Source organism: Pyxicephalus adspersus, chromosome 4 (genome assembly GCF_032062135.1).
Source record: "Pyxicephalus adspersus chromosome 4, UCB_Pads_2.0, whole genome shotgun sequence".
NCBI classification, from domain to species: domain Eukaryota; kingdom Metazoa; phylum Chordata; class Amphibia; order Anura; family Pyxicephalidae; genus Pyxicephalus; species Pyxicephalus adspersus.
In genome coordinates this window covers 25,886,970-25,909,691 of record NC_092861.1, presented here as the reverse complement: position 1 = coordinate 25,909,691, position 22,722 = coordinate 25,886,970, and the positions used below count along the sequence as shown (strand labels likewise).

The 22,722-nt window shown below is 37.7% G+C and overlaps 2 protein-coding genes across 3 annotated transcripts in view; one reads left to right on the top strand and one right to left on the bottom strand.

Annotated features, from left to right (window-relative positions):
• The first annotated feature begins 3 nt into the window (after nt 1–3).
• On the top strand, nt 4–12,223 carry ACP1 (acid phosphatase 1). Of its 2 annotated transcripts, none has more exons than XM_072407594.1 (6): nt 4–159; nt 3,763–3,836; nt 8,383–8,496; nt 9,587–9,648; nt 11,094–11,199; nt 11,917–12,223. In XM_072407594.1, the coding sequence occupies exons 1-6, from the start codon at nt 117–119 to the stop codon at nt 11,992–11,994; spliced, it is 477 nt and encodes a 158-aa protein (XP_072263695.1). In that variant the 5' UTR covers nt 4–116; the 3' UTR covers nt 11,995–12,223. The 2 variants fall into 2 exon arrangements, with proteins under 2 accessions (XP_072263695.1, XP_072263694.1); XM_072407593.1 differs by lacking the exon at nt 8,383–8,496 and adding an exon at nt 8,211–8,324.
• A 1,610-nt stretch (nt 12,224–13,833) lies between these two features.
• Nucleotides 13,834–22,722, bottom strand: part of ALKAL2 (ALK and LTK ligand 2) — a 48,408-nt gene continuing 39,519 nt past the window's right edge. The window contains exon 6 of the mRNA XM_072407589.1: nt 13,834–16,631. The gene's annotated coding sequence lies outside the window, so the exon portion shown is untranslated. The remainder of the gene's footprint in view (nt 16,632–22,722) is intronic.

Sequence of the window (22,722 nt, the reverse complement as noted above, 5' to 3'; positions counted from 1 at the left end):
TCGTCACGTGACTCTCCTGTCAGCCTGGCCGTCTAAGTGCCGTAAAGTGACGTACTTCCTTACGGAGAGTGTTTGCCGGTACTGCAGAAGGGGCGGGTACGGCTCGGTGAGAAGTCATGGCGGCTGCTGGAAACAAGTCGGTGCTGTTCGTGTGCCTGGGTGAGTCCCATGAGGGATAGTGAAGTTGTAATGATAAATAGAAGGCTGCGGGGGAGAGCAGCAAGGCATGCCGAGAGTGTGAGCATGTGTCCCACCACTAACAGGGCCAGTCAGTGCAGTAACCCATGGCAACCTGACACCTGCCCTTCATTTATAAAGGCCTAAAGTGCAAAGCCCAAAATCCTTTTATTTAGTTTTGGAAAGAAATGAAAAGGCTGTCAAATTTGTATGGCTTGCAGCAATAGAGAGGAAACCCAGGCCCAAACCTATATTGTCATATCCAAACTGGCAGCTGCATCCAAAAATATATACCAATAGTACAAAAGGATTATTAAACAACCAAAAAGTATTATTACTATCACTACAAATTGTGACCCCCCAAACAACATCGCTCCACAAGCCGTCAAATACAGGGACATCAATAAAATGCAACACTGACTTGCTGATTCTATGTAGGATAAATTCCAAAGCTTTGTACGCACGTCAAATGAATCTCGAGTGAAAATCGTACAAGGGTACAGCAATCCATATTATTTCATTCATCAACCCGCCATGGTGGCACAATGAACGACAGATCAGGAAAGACTGCTGTACATTGTATGATGGCGAGCACAGTGGGGTGCTGCTTGTGCGTCCTCTCCTCTCCATACAATAGAATAGCACTATGTGTACAGCTCTCCTTCATTCATCTGTCACTGGAAACAATCACAAAAGTTAGTTTCCAAGGGCAATCATCTGACAGCCATTGGCTGTGAAAGCCTAATGGCAGCACGGCTGCAGCAATGTATTCCACGCTGTCACCGCTTCATCCGGAGTCGGGCTGCAAGGAAAACCATGGCCATATAGTATAGGTGAGGAAGGTGCCCGGTGTGCCCCACATGCTGACCACAGGAGAATCACATGACAGCAGACAAGGTCAGGTAGCTGCCATCAGAGCTGGCATAGATTGGCATTTAGGATCCATATAATAAAAGACAGTATGATTGCAGATATGGCTTTGCCCACCCAGGCTTCAGTCGCCAGATAAAGGGCAGCTTTTCCATGTCTATTGTCCTCTGGTACGGTTTTTGCCCATGTATGTGGTGCAGGGGGGTCTACATTCCTTGGTGCCATTTTTGCACATACAGAAATTTTTGTGTTGTGACCCAGCTCTTCAGTACCCAGCCAAAAACAGCCAGGTGGTTACTGAAAGGTGCTGGGGCCGGGGGACATTCCCTGGTGCCATTTTTGCACATACTTTTCATTTTAGATACTTTCACGTGTCACAAAACTCATACCAACCTATAAATACTTTATTTTATTACTGTATTTTAATGATTGGAAAAAGCAAAAAGAGAAGCAAGAAAAAAAAAGCAAAATAAAAAATACCTATTAGAATTAAAAATGTATTGTGGTAAATATATTATACAAACTCTTACCACAACATAAGCTTTTGGGGGAATTAAAATACCAAAAAAAAAAAAGTTTAGCACAACATATCCATGATGGGTTTATATTTGCAAGGGTTCAGATCAGGCATTGTGCAGGTAAAGGAGCCCCTAACTGTGGCCCCTGACAGCCCTAAAGTGCCATACAGCCATCAGACAAACTAATGGAGACAATCAGAGACCATAGACGTGCACCAGATGTGAGTCCATGCTGCAGGAGACTGTCAGGCTGAGGACCGCCCATAGGAGACTGCTAGTGATGACGGCCATTACTTCACTATCAATGCTCCCATTCCTGTCACTGTCTGCAAGGGCCCCACAACAAAAGGGCACCAGGTGCTTAGATATATTATCAGCTTTTCCATCTGGGGGACTATTCATTCCAAATAAAATGCATTATGTATCCACCAGATGAAGGCAAATTCCTCAAAATACAACGCCATCTACATATGTATATGTAAGGTATATGTATATAGGCAGTAATGTGATATTCTTGGAAATCTTGCTTTGTACTTACATTTGAGAAAGGACAGCAGATGTCTTTTTTTGTTTTTATGAGTTCAGGCTGTATATTCATCACCCATCTCATGTGGGGTTGGATATATTGGAAACAAAAGGCCAAAAATAAAATGGCAGTGCTCAGAATACTTTTATACACTTTCTAAAATTATAAAAATGTATTTTCAGTTACCTTCAATGATTTTGCTTACTTTGTTTCAGTAACTACTGCAGACATAAATGACCCCTTTATTCATTGTGAATGGCTTCCCAGCCATCCTAAAGCGGAACTATAGTTCTGCAAAAAAATTGTGCATTCAGGCAAGGTCACAGGGCGATGTCCCTTCTCTAATAAAACCCGCTTACCTGCCTAATGGCTGTCTGCTGAGCCCCTTCTGTAATAAAATGCACTTACTTGCCTGATCGCTGTCTGCCTAGCCCCTTTTGTAATAAAACGCACCTGCCTGATGGCTGTCTGCTGAGGAGCTCATGCACAACTCTGTATGATGCCAGAATGTGCCGGGGATCTGATATTGAATGAACTGCATGCATGTGTGGTAGCTATGTCATCCTGGCCCCTGCATTTAAGATGACCAAAGTTCAGAAGATGAGAAGAAAGAGGATGGCAGACACATGATTTAGTGGGGACAGGTAAGTATATTAAAAAAAAAAAGAAAAAATTGTGATTAGGCTGGTAAGGTTATTTTATTGCAGACATCCTACTCCTGCAGACTGTCCCTTCTGCAATAAAAGATGTCTGATCATAATTTTTTAGTAAGGATTTAATTCTGCTTTAAATGGTAACTTTTATGGTTTGGGGTTATCTTTATTAATCTTTTGATGATTGCCTAATAAGTTTTTTTTGTGTTGATATTTATTATGTGACAATGGATTCCCTGAGCATTATGGTGAAGCAGAGAGCGGAGCACAGTTTTTGTTTATTTTTATTCATACATGCATTCTATCGCTCCAAAAAAAGGAAACTTCTCTGTCTTGCTCACTTGTGTGCCCATATTTTATTGTTTATAGTAGATGGTAAAGAGAAACTTGAAAAAGTTTGTTGTATTTAATTATATATTTTAGTGATTGGTTATCAATATCAGTATATCCAAAGTCAGATATTTTATTATGTTGTTGTTGGCTAATTTTGGTTTGCCATAATTTATTAGTCACTATTATGACACTGCAATGATCTTGGTAATCTGCAACCAATCACTGGCAATCTTTAACAGTTGCCTCTACAAAAACAAAAAAAAATGTAAAAATGAAACGTGTGTTCTAAGACCCTGTTCGAATTGACCATGAGCTTGCAGCGAGGTTATCGTTTCCTCATGCCAGCCTAATGGCTGCCTTAGGAAAGACTCTACATATAGCTTCTCCCTGCAGTAGCCCCATAGAAAATGAATAGGGGTGGCAGTGACTGCTTGCTGCTGCCACCTGTCAAATGTGCAGATCCCATTTCTTTAGGAACTAGTGCTATGGTGCAAATGACCAAGTGTCTGGCAAGGTGGCAGCCCCTGGGAGCTATGTGGGATCACACGATCCCAAGGCAGGTCTAAACCTAACCCAAGTGTCATACTATAATTGTGGAGATTTCTCATACGTTTTCAGTAGCTTCCTAAATTGAATGTTATTCTAAATCTAAAATGGTGGTAAATCTGTTTTATGTTTTCTTTAGGTAACATTTGCCGCTCTCCAATAGCTGAAGCAGTCTTCCGGAAGTTGGCAACGGATCAAGGTGTATCACATGAGGTGAGCAATTGGGCTTGTACTACAGGTAGTCTCCGAGTTAAGGACATCGGACATACAGATGACTCCTAGATACAAACAGGGCTGAAGTCTTTTGCTGTTCTGCAACATCTTGTAACTCTTTAATGACAAAGACAAACTCTGCAGTTGTTTATTTTTGCATATCAAAGCCTAGCTTACTCCAGATGTTTAGGCTCCGTAAAGTTTTTTTTTTTTTTTTGTGTTTGTGATTAGCTCACAGTGAAGATTTTTTTAACTGGCTATAACTGACACCACGCTGCCTAATATTATATTGGGACAAACATCTGTCCTAATTGCACCTATTAAAATAGTGTACCTGTTCCGACTTGCAAACAAATTCAACTTAAGAACAAACCTACAGTCACTATCTCGAATGTAACCCAGGGTCTATCTGTATAGAGTTTAAGTTTGTACCTGTTTTGAGAGATGCAGAGATCTCTTCTTACTTCAGCAATTAAGACAACAGAAATCCTTTATTTTATTAGTAAAGAGCTTTTAAATCCCCGTAAGTCTTATTTTCCCTCTGTCCCTGTTGGTGATAGATTTGTAGCTGCATTGGAGATGACTAAAAAAAAAGCTAGCAAGCATTCTTACCTGTCACTGCTAAAATGTAGAAGAACATTTTGGCTGGTGTTTCATTTAATAAGTCGCACAATTCAAACATGATACAGTACTTACATATTTTGTTAATTAGGTAAAAAACAATTATAATGTGTAGCTGTGACATATCAACATGAGTTTTGTCTGTTAGCATTCGTGTACTTCTTGAACTGGCCATTCTGCAAACATAGAATCAGACTTGTTCAGTATGAGTATCATTCCCTAATTTCTGCTACCATAAATCCCTGTAGAATGGGATGGGTTAGATCCCCGAAATGTGTTGGATTTTACCATTTGGACCATTTTTTATGTGGGTATCAAAAGCCAAGCATTGATCTGATGTCACATGACAAGAGTGAAAACAGGCTGGGGGGAGGGAGATATCATAAGCATCTTTTTAAAGATTCACATAAACCATTTATAAAGTGTTTTCTTAGTGATCAGAACTATACTCAGTGGTTGGTAAGCTTCTGCCATAATCCACTAATATATTTGCAGGTTATGCCACATCTATGTGCAGGCATCCTGCATCAATGACAGGGCCTGTTATCAGCGCATCAGAGAAAGCCTTTAGATGATTATTACCCAGGGTTGAGAGTAGGATTGTTATTGCATTAGGGTAATAGCTTTCATGCAGCCAATTACAGTATTTAATATCCACGTTTTAACATTTCTTTACTTTCTTTTTGTTTTAGACATCATTGACTTCTTAGACATTACATCACATAGTTCATTTATGTTGTAACGCTGTGTGTTTGTATTCTCTCCCTTGCAAACATGAGTCATAGGAGAGCATTGCTTTGCTTTCCCAGTATAGATCACCACTATAATACTTTGCTCTAATATTTTATAAATGTGGCTTACTTGTTTAAACTTATACGTCCATTTATCTCTTTTTGATTGTGAATTCACACTCCTTGCTTTATAATGCCAAAACACCTTAAAAACGTGAATAGAATTTATGGTGGGAACTACAAACAATGTCTTATCAATTGAGATTTGATCTCCAACAGTAAATAGTTTCCAAAGCATTTGATTATATTAAATCCATGGCTACCACCCGTCTACCTGATTTATGTATGTTAAGGGGAAAGGGTGTTTTGTGTGTAATATCCACTTATGATAGGTGATAAAACTGCATACTGTGGCTCTCTGTAATTTAAAACAAAAATGACCGGGAACTTGGAAAGCAATACATTTTGTTTAGGAGCCTATGGTCCGGTCGACTTGAAAATTATAGACACTGAAGCTAAAGTGGGAGAAAGCATTGGTGTCGGTGGACATAATGATAATACATGTGTTTCAATTGCTATCTAATTTTGCACTGACAAAAATGTCAATAAGTCCTTTGTCAATATTTGAATTATTTATCCATATACAATGCATATCTATTTATATCTATATACAATGCATATCTATATACAAGTAGTTGCGGGTCACATACGAGATAAGGACTGAATGTTTGTTAAGTTGAATTTGTATGTAAGTCAGAACAGGTACATAATTTAATAAATGCAATTAGGACAGATGTTTGTCTCAACATATTATTAGGCAGCGTGGTGTCAGTTACTGTATAAAATCCTCATTGTGAGTTGATCACAAACACAAAACAAAGCAAAAAAAAAAAAAAACTTAATGGGGCCTCCACATTCATTAACTTCTGGAGCAAGCTGTACTTTGATATGCAAAAAGAAACAACTGTTTTTCCTGGTCATTAAAGAGTTTAAAGGGGTTGCAGAACAGCTCATTCCTTAAGATCACCCACAACCGCAGCTGTATTTAGCAAAAGATTTCTTCTCCAAGTCAAGCAAACCCCTCCTCCAAGCCTCTGTCCTGCCACTCGAGGATCAGAGAAGCCTCATTCGTATCTTGGAGGTGTCCATATGTTGGATGTCCTTAACTCAGGGACTACCTGTACAATGCATATCTATATACAATGCATACCTGTATCTAATTACAATGCATACCTATATCTGTATACAATGCATATCTATATCTACATATAATGCAAACCTATATGTATATATATTTCATACCTATATTTATATACAATGCATATCTTGATATAATGGACATATTGACAAAGGACCAATAGAAGTCTTTGGCAGTGCAAAATGACATTGCAATTGAAGCATGTTTGTATGATTGATAGCCATTGCTACATCTAGTCTCTATATTGCTACATCTAGTCTTTTAGGCTGTGTTTTATGATTATGAAAATTGCATTTTAATACATTGGAAAATATTTTTAATTTTGATCCATGCCTAAAAAAATCCCCATGAGCAGTAATCACACCCAAACAATTTGTATTAACATGTCTTACTCACAAAGTTTTAATATTTTGATTAGATAAAAAAAATGTGTAGTCTATTTTTTTAGAACTCCAGCCAAAGATCTGGATTATGTAAATATGCTATTGTTACCTTTAAACTGTTTCAATATAATATTGTTTTATGTATCTTCCTGAAGTGCTGATAAACTTTTACTTCTGTTACATGGATTTGGTCTGCAGAAGCAGAAATATGGTACCCACAGGTATGAACATTTGCGTAAAGTCAGCTGTATTTATAAAATGCCAATATCACTCCAAAGGGCAGTGTTTTTGTCAATCATTGTTTTATGGGACACTAAGGTTCCTCCATGGATTGTTAGGGGTTCCTTGAGCAATGATCAGTTTGAGACTCACATGTTATTTTAAGTGGCACCAAAGATCTCTGGTTATCGGTAAGGTTGGCCAGCAATGCTAGAAGCATTCATCCCACTAACCACAATGCTAATGTACTGTGAGCCGTGGATATAGAATTTATAGAAGGGGTTCCCTGAAGACCTGAAATTTCTTTCAAGGGTTTCCAATGTTAAAAAGGTTAAGAAAGGCTTCCGAAGAAGAACATTTTAAGACATTTTAAGCACCTTCAAGACTAATGAATCTTACTAGTGATTTGATGGCCTTCATATTCTTGAGAATATTGGCAAAGTTGTCAACGGAAGGCAACACTTCGGATATCTGGGCTTCATAAGCAGTTTTAGCTTCTACGTTCAACTGCTTCTTTGAAGAATGTCAGAGAGAAAGTTTTATACAATACATAATAGAACCTTCTTGCTGATCTTTGTTGGTTCAATGTAAACCTGATTAAGATGGATCACACAACAATTAAAAGGATAGTCATACTTTAATCCAATCTTTCTTAACTATTTTAACATGATTAAAACCCTTGAAATACCATTTGGGTTATCTGTGATCCCCGCTATTTAGTCTCAGCTCACAGTGTATTAGTTTGGTAGTCCATACAAAGAATATCCTTCTTTACTGACCAGTGGGAAGAATGTCACCCTTACAGATAGCGAAAAAAAGAATATTGTTGACCGGTAAATTGACCTGAGAGGTCCAAATTGCACATGGTTCAAAAAAACACTAGCAACCTCTGGAGGAACCCTAGGCTTACACCGAACCCTGGTTGAGAAACACTGGTTTAACCTAAAACAAAAATCAGACCTAAAACTTAACTAACTTCTAAAAAGTTAGTGATTAGTGGTAGCTTTGTGTTGGTCTGATGCATGGAGAAAGTAATGAGGCCAACAATGCGTCCGTAAAGAGAACAGAATGACTGACAACTATATTTGCGTTTTGTCCTTACTCTTCTTGGTCCCTGAATTCTGCATTGTGATGCATCACTCTGACAGCTTTGTTCATTAAAAACAGTTTTATAATAAGAACGGTTATCATACAATGGACTGTATGTGTATTTCTGTTCTAGTGGAGCATAGACAGCGCAGCCACATCCACTTATGAAATAGGAAACCCGCCTGATTATCGGGGCCAGAGCTGTATGAGAAGGCACGGCATTTCCATGGACCACACAGCCAGGCAGGTAATGTACCTCTGTTTTATCATTCATTGAATCCTATCCATTATGTTTTGTGTTGCAGTGGTCCATAGACAGCGCGGCCACATCTGACTGGAACGTGGGTTGCTCCCCAGATTCAAGGGCCGTAAAGTGCTTAATAAGCCACGATACTGAAACATCGCATAAAGCACGGCAGGTATAGGAGTTTTGAGTTTCTGGCATTGCAGAACTTTTTTTAACGGCTGTCTATCCCATATTTCTGGTTTCTATCACTGGGCAGTGTCTACTTTCTCATACTGCTTCACAGTCGCACTGGTAGATGTCATGGTTGTAACAACCTATCATACTCTCACTGGTTTTTATAGGCGGTGGGGATATTTGCCTTCAGAATGCAATGAAGGTATTAGTTCTTTCATACTCCTGATGCTGCAAAAAGTGTGCTCTTACCCTTCATGATCTTAGATCCCTGAATATCTGAAAGCCAAAATGACTTGACTGGAATCCTGCTGAATGGTTCATCTGGCTACAAGGGCAGCACATAGAAGGGAATACAGTGAACATGCCTTTACTTAAAGTTTTGTATTTACTTCATTTACAGCACATAGTGCACACATGTGCACACGTCAGATGATTCTCATCCGATTATCGATTCAGGGCTAGTATCAGGCAAGAATCTGAATCTCGTCTGTCGTCGTTCATGGATCTGTCCTGGCGGGTTCTTGAACGGTTGTAAAAGAAGTGAAGGGAGAAAGAGCGCAGCGAGGTGCCACTCGCTCATTCTCCCCATCTCCATAGAGCAGAACGATGCTGTAAGTTTTGCTTACAATAGTAGAGATACAAGCTTGCTACTACAGCAAGAATAAGGTGCAGAACAAGAAGGCAAAAAAGCACCATACTGCCCTTTGTGATTCCTCTTCTAAGAAAAGCAGTGATCTCCCCAGCCTCTTTTAGCCCGGGGCAACACCCAACACTTTTCAGTAACCTTCTGGCTGTTTTTGGGAGGTTTCTATAGAGTTGGGTCACAATACCGGGGCTGCCACCCGCCTACAGCTACTATCCACCCATCCTAAAAGTCCTAAAGAGTATTAACTGGTTTTACAGAAGAAAAGCTGAAAAGGCGCAGATTGTAGAAAATACAATATAATCCTAGTAAAGGTAAATATATCTAAAAATCACTTTGGGAAGCGCGAGGGTCCTATTCTCCCTTTAACAAACCAGTCGAGTTCTTCTTTAAGGTTTTTCTGATGTGTAAATTCAGTAACAACCAGGTATGGCTTTAATTTCAGATCACCAAGGAAGATTTTGTGTCCTATGACTACATTTTATGCATGGATGAAAGTAATCTAAGGTTAGTAAGTTAAAGCTACCTTTCTTTCCCATGAATTGGTGTGTGTTTTAGTGTTTTAATTTACTGTATGCTTAGTTGTATGATACTAATATTGTACCTAAACTGTAAACCATAATAATGCTCCCTCCTATTTGCTTCATTTTGACCTGTTAACTATACCATTGGTCTAATAAACATAGCATTAGGAGAAAGTTATGAAAAAAAAATAATTTAGGAGCTCAGAGCTGTTCTGTACTCATTTTTTATGTAAAATAAAATGTATGAAAAAAATCATTATAGCAGTCTCAGTTCCTTTGGACTACAAGTCAGTTAGTGCTTATGCTTTACAGATAAAGATAGTGAGCTTCATGGTGTCATTTATCAATTCAAAAAAATTTAACTACAATTTAACAAAAAACCTGGCATGGCTGACGCCACTTGTTCCACACCTATGGGAAATGCTAAGGGCTTGTTACCATATTTACACTTCAGATGTCTTTTAAAGGACAGAAATGGGGGATCTGCCATTGGTGAAGAGCTGACTCTAGGGCTGTCATTCATTTTTATTTTATTTTTTTTATTTTTTATAAACATTCTTTATTTAAAATTTTAAAACGGTACAATAAAAACCGGCGGGGGGATATAGGATATCGCAGGATCAGAATTAAATAAAATAAACAGGCACCTATCAACATACCAACCATAATAATGATCCAGTCATGTCAGTGCAAATTTGTAACAACAATAATACAATATAACTTAGAAAGTGCAAGTAAAAATAAACAGAAGAATAAACTGAAATTTAGGAACAAATCCAAATAGTATACTGGGGGGGTTGGGACACAGAGGGAAGGAGGTGGGGGATAGGGCTGTCATTCTTATCCTGGCCTCTCCACCCAGTAAATCAATGATTGAGAAGAAGTATGCATGGAGACGCCTTTAGATATAAATTGCTGTATGCTTATTCTGTAAATAATGGAGTGTCCAGTAAGCCATTATCAGGGTGGACCTGTATGTTCCTCTACAAAAAAAAAAATTGCTAAATTTCAGTGAACACTCCTATACTTTAATATAAAAAGGAAAGTGTTAGGGTATTGTGGATAAACCGTGTAAAATTACTGTTTCTGTATTGGAGCAGTTGAAGGTTCTAGGACGGCTAGGGTTATTATTATTATTAAGTTATTTTGGCTTGTTGCATTGAACTAGATTTTTCAAAATTCTCATGATCTTTGGACACTTCAGGGAACACTGATTCCCAGGTGTAATACAGGTACCCTGGAGCGATTTTTTTTATTTTTTTTTTTTTAAGCATTGTTCTTATGCGACCAGCTCAAAGAATCTCACACAGAAATCTTGATTATATATTTGAAAGCCTCTTGTCAAGGGGTCCTTTAATCGTTCATTCAGAATATGGCTCTGTTTCACAATCTCCATAAAAAATGAATTGACATCTTGTGTTTCATCAGAGACCTAAAGCGTAAATGTGGTCAAGTACAGAACTGCAAAGCTAAAATTGAACTTCTTGGAAGCTACGACCCTCAGAAACGGCTCATTATTGAGGATCCATATTATGTAAGTGTGCTATAAACATAACACTAGCTCTGTTTGTGTTAGCTGCAAGAAACAAAGTGGTTATCTGCTAGTCAACTCCATGAAGCTGTTCTGAAGTCACAGGGTTCACATCTCTGCCATAGGATGTTGTACCTAATTTTTTTTAATTTTGGAAGCTTCAAATTTTTGAGCAAATCATGGGCTGCTGTCAAAGAAGTCAACGCAATGTCGACCACTTGTGATCCCATAAATCTCTTGTGGCTTCATGTACACACATTTGATGGCTTTGTGGAAATGGTCACCAAGACAAGAACAGAGGGGTAATTTAAAAATACAGGAACCCTATTCCCTGGAAAATTTATTACCAAAACAGGAAGTGATGAGAACTAAAAAGCAATGTAGACCCAACCAAAGTTTTACCTGTCCCCAATCTTTCCTTACTGTAAAACACTGTCTAGACACACATATCAAGAAAACATACCATAGAAAAAACAAGGTACCATTGTTGACCTGTTTCCTAAAAAAAATGCGTCTACATATGGCTTCAGTTTTTTTGTGAGTCCCATACGTGGATCAGGTGCAGATTAGACATTGGCTTCCATCCCCTTGTTCTGACTCCATGGTTTACCTAACAAACCAGATATTAAACTTGAATATTAATGCAAGTAATTTTATTTCATTTTTTATTTTTTGGTCATTTTCTTGTATGTATTTATCTTGGTCTCCCTCTGTTTCCAGGGCAGCGATGAAGACTTTGAGACCGTCTACCAGCAGTGCGTTAGATGCTGTAAATCATTTTTGGAGAAGTGCTCTTAGTAATTCCCAGCAGTCCTGATTGTTAAAGATGTGTCTGTTGTGTTCTGATAGTACATTTTTCTTTTAGTCTTGTGTTTTACCACACAGCAAGGCCCAATGTTTAATTTATACAGCGGTGTTCTAGTATCTCATGTCAAAATTTTCAGTTACAGAAAATGAAGTATTCTACATGGAATCAGGAATTTGTTTAATACCAAATCACAAAATAAAGTCAATTTTATTTACCAAAGGCTTTGCCTGCAGGTTGTGTGTTTCTGCAATACTGTAAATCTTAATCTAGTCTCCTACAGATTTAATATCTAAATATAATTTCAATGCATTTTCATTCTTTTGTATAGGCTACCTGAATATGTTTTCTGAAACACGTTGTTATATAAACAGTCCTGCAAACCTGTAGCCACTTCCTCACTATATGCACTCCAATAATGGCTGCATTGCAATTCTTAGGACGGGAGCCTACATGATGTGTGCTAACATAGAAACTTTTATTCTCCATTTGACACCCATTTGATGGGCTGACACACGACTAGAGCAAGGGGATTAATGCTAACGCCCTATAACAAGATTTTTGTTTTGTAGGATCACTAGGCAATGGATCATATACCTAACAAATAAGGAGTTTATCATTTTAGGATAGTTGGAGAATTTGCATGGATTTAGGGTGGTGGGGATTTTTTGATTTCTCTTTACACCACTTTACCATAACGTTTGATGTTGTTTTAGGTCTCAAGCCCTGCACCATGGCAGTCAGTGTTTCCATACAATTCACATATATTTATTACACTGATATTTACCAAGCCTGGAACAGTTGTATGTGAACTGAGAACCAACCGTTGGCTCGTGGAAAGATTTGTGTGTTCCCTTCTTCTAAACTAAAATAAGAAATAAACGTTTTTGTGGGGTTTGTGCTTGGAGTGAGACATACAGGATACCTTAAAAGACTCCAATGTACGTTCTCAAAATTTGTTGGCTTACAAAACATAAAAAGATAATTCATCAATTGTCCACCAGTGTCCATCCAAAATTGAGGTAAGTATTTTGGTGTAGTGTACCATTTAAACAAAACACAAAAGTGTAAAAAAAAAAACTTGCAAATAATGTAATTGCATGAAATTGTGTTTAAGCACAATCTCCCCCCCTCTTATACTGTTTATTATTAGAAGCATGGGCTTAGAATGCTGACAGCTATGGCCAAGTGGTATGGTATGGCAAGAAGATGTTTCTCCTGTCTGTGTTCTGTGAAAAGTTGTAGCAAGAAGAAAGTTTGCTTCTGCCCAGTGTACATGTATATTCAACAGCAGATAGAGGGCAGCAGAGAGCACAGAACAGTCTTATGCCAAAATGCAATTAGCAGATGAACAATCTTCTGTATTTATATGGCAAATACATTTTTTTTTTTTTTACTTTATGTAAAATGTTGGAGCAAAATATTTCACGTCAAGATGTTTTATCCCTCAAACAATCCTGAAAGAACAGAAATACCACCTCAATCTTGGTGTAAATACACTCTGCTCCTAATTTCTGGTCGTTGTGCTTAAAAAAAAAATAATCCTAATGATGAAATTATATGAATGCGGATATCTAAAGTTAGGGCAAGTAAAGCACCATACAGATGGGCATCAGATGATTGCCGCTGAAGACGATCTTTTGTAAATGTTTTCAATGACAGGTGAACAAATGAAGGCAGTAACAGGAAGCGGGATGAGTTAGAAGCACCCCTCTGTGATCTCCTTTATGGGAGTGAACAGTGTTCTTTCCTAAATGAATATTCATAAATCCACCATGAGGACCACTTTTCACATGTTAAATTTCCCCCCATCCCCTTTACAAGCACAACCATTGATTCCGGTCATGACTATCTGACCTGCGTGTGTAACTTCTGCTAGGTAGGGCTGGTTAGACTTCTTAAACACAAAAGATAAAAGAATAGTAGAAAAAGAATACAGGAAAGCACTTATGGGTTCCCAACATGTATTATTTGTGTGGTGTTTTGTATATCATTTTGAAGATAAACTACAACACACTTCTGTGTATATAGCAAACACTTTATTATATGTGTTTATATTTACATCTATTTACATATTGCACATATGTTAATTGGAATGTTTTATACATGTAATTTACAGGCTAATAATATCAGCCAGTATATGTACAAGTTAGATTCCCCCCTTCCCAAAATTTTTTGGCTCACACATGTCTCCACGTTATTTTATGCAGTACTAATACATCATGGTCTCTGCATATAAATATAATACATTGTCTCACACAGACAATGAGCAAGGCATTTGTCATGCAATAAAAAAAGAAATTAGGCTTATTCAATAAAGCAAAGTATAAAAAAGAGAAGCCAGTGTATACAGAGGTCAGATGATTTCTGATTGGCTGCATAATTGTTTTTCTCTCTATTGAATACTCTATTGAATAAGCCCAATGCTTTGTGGTCAGGAATATGGAACTTTGGAAATATATATTCAGACAAATTTTATTTGCATAAGCGTTAAATACATTTTGTATTAGTGTTGCAAAGCAGGATCTATGAAGGGGTTTGGATACACCGATATTAACAGAAATGTTACACAATACGTAGGTACGCAATATACACCTCGGTTGTTCTATAGGAAGGTCACAAATCAGATTGTTTGGCAGTATAACACAACAAATTTGGAAGTGTAACTTATTTTTACCTATTGGAGGCAGTTTGCTGAACAGAGCATTATTCACTTTACATGCTTCACAAGGGCAAAATCAGATATGTTTGATTTCTATTTAAGGGATGCTTCAGCACAGATCATATCTGTAATCTAGGAACTCTACATTCCAACCTGCTTCAGTCTGCAAAGTTTGACACTAAGGGTCTGATTTATTAAAGTTCTCCAAAGCTGGAGATGATACACTTTCATCAGTAAAGCTGGGGGATTCTGCAATCATGGAATGGATTTCTTCAAAGTCATTTGCTTTTTGCTAACAAATGTTTTGAATCTTGGATCACCCAGCTTCACTGATGGAAGTGTATCCTCCCCTGCCTTGAAGAGCTTTAGTAAATCAGGCCCTGTGCGTGTTGATTTCTGACTCTTCCCTCTGTCCATATCCTCGCCATTAACACTTCCCATTACAGTGATGTACCAATAGGGACATGCTGAAGCAAAAGAGCTGACAATTCACACTACTATTAAGTGCCAAACCTTTCTAATAATATTGTCCAAGTACACTATAGAACATCTAAAGGTACGTGCAGCCACTGCTTGTTTCTTAGAATTCCAGCACACAGTTGCTTAAAGGAATTTCCTACTCCTGCTGTCCTCTTGTATTTATTAGCTGATCTTTCATCCTACTTTCCAGTGCCTTGCAAACTGCATTCCAACAATTATAATTCCTTGTTTTCCAGGGTTTTGCTACAATACAAGGTTTTATGAGTATTTGGCACTGTCAGTGTTACTGCAGAAATATGCCATCATATGGGATTTGCCACAGCTGACTTTTTTTAGTAGGTGCAAAATTGACATCCTTGTTTTTTTTAATAGTATGTGCATGACTATCCCAGACAATTCACATGCACATGTTCTGTATCATAACATAAGGTATTGAAGCAATGGGTAAAGATAATTCTCATCATCTCCTTTTAAAATTTCCTATTGGGAATTTTAATTATGGGTGACCAGTATTCTCCCTAGAACTTCTTCTAAGCTGGGTGGGAAGAAGCTGTAGGTGGTGGCCCCTGTGTTGTGACCCAACTTTTCAGTAATTACCAAAAACAGCCAGCGGGTTACTATAATTGCTGGGTGGTGCGTCCAGCTAAAGGGCTGGGGAGAACACTGGGTGACTCTCGATTTACCTGCCTGCATGTCACATAAAAAAATGCTTTCCTACACTTTCCTCTTTTACATAATTTATAAAGCATGTGCTAATTGGTATTTTGGACACATTTTGAATGCTTTTTGAAGCCTCACTTTAAGTTTTATTTGAATGGGAAATTGACCGCAGTGCTGTAAAATTATCATCTGGTAATATGTATAAAAAAAATCTCAAGTTGCCCTGTAAATTCAGGACTATGCTGACTTATGTGAACAGGCCTTTTTGCTTTCTACACGTTTTATAAGAACCTATTACAATACTTTGGTACATACTGCCTCCACAGATTCTTCTAACTGACTTTGTTTTAGTATACAGTTAAAAAGCATTGCTGCATTACTTGTATGCACAATGTGACAACAAGCAAAACTAAAAATGTTGCAGGAGGCACAATGGATACTTCATAACCTGTACAAGTAAAACACAATTATAAAAACTGTTCTGCTACTGTGGATTGTACAACCATGTGTTACAATGTTAAAAAGGACAATCTGTCCTCGTTATGCTCATTGGTGCGACTACAATTCTCATACATTAGCTTATTCCAGAACATGCTGCTTTATGGTCACCAAAGCAGTCATAGCAGTACTTATGGCAGTTACAGTACTTGTACACAACAGCTGTAAAATGGACATAAAAATGTCATGTTTGAAGAAACATGGAAGTACATCATTTTGTCAATATGCAAAAATAAATTTATTTGTTCACAATGTAATATGACAGAAGTGTTCCCTGTTAGTTTCCAAGGCACTCTTTGAGTTCTCGGGGTGTTTAGTTTTCTTTCTTATCTGTAAAGAAAAAGACAAATTGTGGTTAATATTTTCATCCTTACAATGTTTAAAGCAAATCTATGGTGTCTGAAATCTATCTATCCAATTGTTTTATTTTATTTGTTTATTTCTCAGATGCTCTTTTAGGTAAGTATGGCCCTAACTGTGTATTTTCTTTAACTGTTATATTAAATGGCATCAAATAGTTTGACTTTGATAACTGTCATTTCTTGTTTAGTCTTGGATTCGAATGAAATAAACCCAGGATGAGTGAGAAAAAGCAACTTTGCATTAGTTTAGTAATACCAAAGATAATACAACTAATGATAATAGTAACAATAGTAATACTTCACTTAACTGTGAGCTGATCAATGAATCAGAGCCTCCAAAGTCCTCGTCAGGCACTATTAGGAAGATCATTATTTTACAAATAAAAAAAAAATATATTAATGGTCCACGGGATTTATAATTATGAATTTAGCGGTCCGTGAGGTCTGAAGGGTTGGCGACCGCTGTTCTGAATCATATCATGTCCCAGTCACTAACTCTCTGGGTGTCTTGAGGCTACGTGCTGGCCTATTTAGTTTGTAGGAAAGTGCACAAATACTTACCTGTTGTCAATGGCAGACATCTGTGCATTGGGTTTTGTACCAATGTCTGGTCTTTACCACTACAAGGGCTATTGATGATGTCGGACCATCTAAATTATCAAGCAGAGCTTCTAACTGGCTGGCTTAGTATGAATGACAACTACACAAGATTCCACTGTTATCACATGGCCAGATCCCTGGTGTTAGTTACATACCTGATCCCCATCGTTGCAGCAAAAGGTACATTTGTACACACTGATTTGCCACTGATTTCACATCCACAAGTAATACTAATTGATGCTTGCACACTAAGATTTGTTTAATAGAATACTAAAAACAATATTGTGCTCTAACAAAGAGAACATTTTTATGTCACTTTGTAATGTAAATATTTAGTTTGGTAAATATACTCCTAAGTACATTCTACAAGAATGCTCCTAATATATTGCAGAAATAAGAAAGGGTATTAGATGTCAGTATAATAAAGTCTTCAATACACATTGTGATCTCAAGGTGAAATGTTCTTTTTTATACTTTTTTTATCCAGTACATTGAGATGCTTTTTTATATTTTTTTAGAGCTTCAAATAAATCCCAGCATGGCCTTATCCTTCATCTCCAGGTACAACAAGGAAGGCAGTGTATTAGATAAGCTGTGTAAATGATGCCAGGTGCTTTGTCTCTGTGTACATTCCAGTCTCACTGTGCAGTGCTGATGTGAACTGACGGAAATGCTGTCATGTACTCAGAAGGTTGAACTTACAAAGGCAAAAGGTGGCTCTTGTTGATGACAGTGTGCTGATTCACAGACAACTTAAACGGTAAAGTGATCACTAGAACATGATCGAGAAAATATGAAAGATCCTACTTTACAAAAATGTAGGTAGTAGGTATGGTCCTAGTAGGGTGTAGAGTTTTTCCAGTGCTTAATCCCTGTTAGAGTCAGTCTAGCACTCCCAATTTTAAAACTAGAATAAATTCAATAATTAGACCTAAATGCCTATAATGTTCCTAAAAAAATGCTTATAGGTTCCAAAATCAGAGAAAGAAACAAGTTGTACTATTGAATTTAATGTACCAGAAAGTGGAGCAGAAAGCCATACTCAGGGAACTCCTCTTGCAAAATGTTTTACCCACATATGGTCCTTACTGATAATTAACATTTAACTCACAGATTAACCTAATAGTAGATTATGCCTATCTGTGGATGAAACATGTTACTTGGAGTTCCTTGGGTGGGGAGCATTACATTTTTTATTGATGTTGGGATAGTCTGGTGTTCAACTTGTTTTTCTCTTTTTAATGGTGGATCTTTAATAAAGCTAGAACAGCACCCAGTGGTATGGTAAGCCACTTTTGGGGAATGTGAGATGCCCTTTGCCTTCTTTGTAGCAGTTTCCAGTAGGTTGGGCTAAATCATGCCTGAATCACAATGCCAAAATACATCCCCAGGGCCAATGACTGATAAAGCCAACTTCTAACTACTCTATCTCAAGCCAAAGATAGTGGTGAGTGGATAATATTCAGGCATAAGGAAAAGTTTGTAGTGTAATAAAACATTACTCTATACATTTAGTGTTGTACTAGGGCTTAATTACTCTGTGAAGCTGTCATAATCAAATATAACAATTCAGATAAAAATTCCTATTTGAAAACTGATTGTAAACAGCCATGCATTCTTGGCAAAAAGCTGCAGCCTGGGAGTTCCTGGGATTGAAAAAAAAAATCAGAATTATTCTCATTGGTTTTAATTCTGAACAACCAATTAGAAAAAGTCCAATTTCCATACAACATGTACTGATGACTCGGGACTGATTGTGATCTTTTTACTATTAGGCAGACTTTTTTGCTAGTTGCATGCAAGGTTTGCAGTGGGATGTGGGAATATGTGGTGGAGCAAAGAATGGCACCAACAAAAAGATTATTTGTGTATTTTACTAATAACATGATGACATGAAAAACTATATTGTTTGCTTGATGCTTTAATTTAGTACACAGGCACAGTTATCCTGTAAGTATATGGTTGGGGTACAGAAGTAAGGTTCTTTGTAGATTATTAAAGAGGAGCTAAACTGAATACCCGCAAAAAAAAAAAATACACTTACCTTTAATATCGCAGGGCACTATGATCCATCTGGGGGTGTCGTGCATCAGGTCCTCCTTTGTTCTGTCATTCGGCTGGGCGCCGCCATCTTCTCCTCTTCTAGGTTTTTCATTCTACGTCACCCGACCCAGATGCGAAATCAGGTGATGTAGGATGAAAAAAAAAATTTGCTGATCTCACAGGGCATGTGTGAGATCAGCAATTTTTATTTTTGCATGAAAAGGCTCCTTCTGCACATGCTCGAGATGCTCGGACATGTGCAAAAGGAGCACCCAAGAGCCTACCGGGATGCGTGATGTAGGTATCCCGGGAGGCTTTGCACTCCCATTCATTCTCGACTGCCTAGGCAAAAGATAAAGGCTGAGTAAGCATTCTTCAGCTGTGGTCAATGCACTGATCTGTGTTTTCACATTACATCAATATAGGTAAATGTTGTCTAAACTTTCTGCTGAATGCAGAAAACAAAATCACTAGTGTCTTAATAAATATAGGGTTTTAAATTCTCATATTGTGGATAATTTGCTACACAGTCCTGTCAAAATTGCATTTTTTATAATCATACTACAGGTAGTCCCTGGGTTACATACCAGATAGGGACTACAGGTTTGTTCTTAAGTTGAATTGTATGTAAGTCAGAACAGGTACAAATTTTTTTTTTTGCACAAAAAGGTTCAGAAGGAACACCCAAGAGCCTCCTGGGATGCCTGACTTTTTATGATCATCCATAACATTGTGTATGTTGCAATTATTATTTGCAATGTAAGTCACCAAAGTGCTCTATTTCTTTTATGAAAATACTGAATGTTAGCAAGGTATTATTTGCGTTATTTGGAGTTAAAAGACAACACCGCATAAAGGGTTCATTAGAACTATGTGACATCTGTTATGACTACATTTATCAATCCTTTGAAACACAAACCAGCAGCAGCTCCATGATCAAGCAGTAAAGGAATTCTAGGTGCTTGAGCTGCAAAGCTAATTTTGATTTTAAACACAACCACCACCGTGGCCCTGAACATCAAACAAACAGTTCATTGTGTATGAGTTTTATAGGAAAAATATAAACACATTCCCAGGCTTTGGTTTAGGATTACCATTATGACCATAGATTTATGCCAGTAGATGTTTCCATAGCTCAGCGCACTCAATCTTTTCATAATATGTCCTCCTTGCTGCACGCAATAATACCTTGATAAAGCCATTGCACAGGGTAGGCTGCAACAGTTACTGCAATCAAAGTCACACACCAGGCAGCAGTTAGTTGCTCTAGAATTAAAAACTTCCAGTTTACTTCCAAATTTTCTCAAATTGTCAAGCCAGTTTTGAAAAAAATCTACACTTCTATCACCTCTAAGATATATTGATGATGGCCATCAGAAAAAAAAATGTTAAATTAAAAACATTCCTCTTTTTACCAGCCCACTCTGTAAATAAACCGGCCTGAGAATATGTAATACATTTACATTTTCAGTATATGCGTTTCACGTCTGTCTAGCACATTCAAACCTTATGACCGTGGTTATAAAAAGTACTATTTACTGTAAGTTGGAGTTATATTTTGCTCCTACACTATGACTGAGAACTTGCTAAAGTCACTGAGAAATTCCAGGGCATGTCAATGAGTAAAGCTGGAAAAGTTGATATGAGCCAACATATAATCCAAAAATAAACTTTCCCTGCAAGCCAAAACGTCAAACCAATCAATAGCGAAGCCTGGAGAATGTGGAACGTTAGTGGGGGTTTAGTGACAACTACATCTGCAACTTGGAGAGCAAAAGATAAAGGCTGAGTAAGCATTCTTCAGCTGTGGTCAATGCACTGATCTGTGCTTTCACATTACATTAATAGAGGTAAATGTTGTCTGAGCTTTCTGCTCAATGCAGAAAAAAAATTCCCAAGAGTTTTATTAAATATAGGATTTTAAATTCTCACATTGTGGGTAATTTGCTACACAGTCCTATCAAACTTGCATTTTTTATAATCATACTACAGGTAGTCCCTGGGTTACATAAGAGATAGGGACTGTAGGTTTGTTCTTACGTTGAATTTGTATGTAAGTCAGAACAGGTACATTATTTATTAAATGTAATTAGGACAGATGTTTGTCTCAACATATTATTAGGCAGTGCGGTGTCCGTTACTGTATAAAATCCTTAGTGAAATAATCACAAACAAAGCAAAAAAAAAAAAAACGTTATGTCGACTTTCACAAACTTTTGTAGCAAGCTGTGCTTTGATATGCAAAAACAAACTGCAAAGTTTGTCTTGGTCATTAAAAAAGTTACAAGATGTTGCAAAAGAGCTCAGTCCCAGCTGTGTTTATCAAAAGATTTTTTCTGCAAGTCATGCAAACAGCCCCCTTCGTCCCTATCAAGCCCTTGTCTTGCACACAAATGTATCTAGGAGTTGTCTGTATGTCAGATGTCCTTAACCTGGGGACTACCTGTATGCAACATGGTGACTGTATTAGAAGTAATGCTATAGCAAGCTAAAGTCTGGGTTTAAATTTCACCTAGGTCTCACTTTTTTTATAGTCTTATATTTTCTTTGCTTGCCAAGGTTTTTTCTGGGTCCCTTACCATTGTGGAGAAGTTGACGAAGCCAGGGTCACTTGCAAAGTAGACTTTATGCTATAGACTCACAGGCTGCTAGGGTCACCTAAAGTAGAAGAGGTCCTAGGCTACCTCTAACACTTGGCTCAATCTTGGGGGTTTGGCCATCCTCTCATGGTCCCACTGTCTTGCAGGTCTCATCAAAAGTGAAGCATGATGGCAGGGTCATCTCACAAATGAGAAAAAGATGGGTGGAGGTGGTAGGGCTACTTGTTGAGAAGACTAAACAGCTGATTGAGGGTAAAGGACTAATGAGGAAAAACGTTTTATTTTTTAATGGGGTTCGTAATTATTAATATAATATATTTGTATCGGTGTTGAACTGACATATACTGTATACTATTACACAGCACATTACAGAGTTTATAGTTGTTTTTAGTATATTTTAATTGTGTCAAATGTCTTCAATTGTGTCAAACTTACAATCTCATGTCCCTAACATAGCCCACAGCAATTTTTGGGGGAAGCCAATTACCTACTAGTATGTTTTTTAGGATGGGGTCTAAAACCGCAATGTCAAGTAAAAAAAACACACAGAATAAACAGAAAGAACAAATAAATTTGAGACCCCAGTGCTGTATGTTATATAAGAGTAAGGCTTTGTACACACATCAGATGAGTCTTGTCTGATTATTACTTCAGGGCTAGTATCGGACGAGAATTTGGCATGTGTACAGCGGCCGTCCGATGGCGTTCATGGATCCGTCCTGGTGATCCCGCGAACAGCGAAGGACTGCAATGAAAGTAAAGCGGGGTGCTGATCGTTGGTTCTCCCCTCTCGATCGAGCAGAAGGGCAATGTATA

Excerpts from the sequence above, each read along its gene's own strand:
- ACP1 (XM_072407594.1), top strand. The coding sequence starts at position 117 with ATGGCGGCTGCTGGAAACAAGTCGGTGCTGTTCGTGTGCCTGG. Across the intron at positions 160-3,762 it reads GGTGCTGTTCGTGTGCCTGG|GTAACATTTGCCGCTCTCCA; the intron begins GTGAGTCCCATG and ends TGTTTTCTTTAG. Across the intron at positions 3,837-8,382 it reads ATCAAGGTGTATCACATGAG|TGGTCCATAGACAGCGCGGC; the intron begins GTGAGCAATTGG and ends TTTGTGTTGCAG.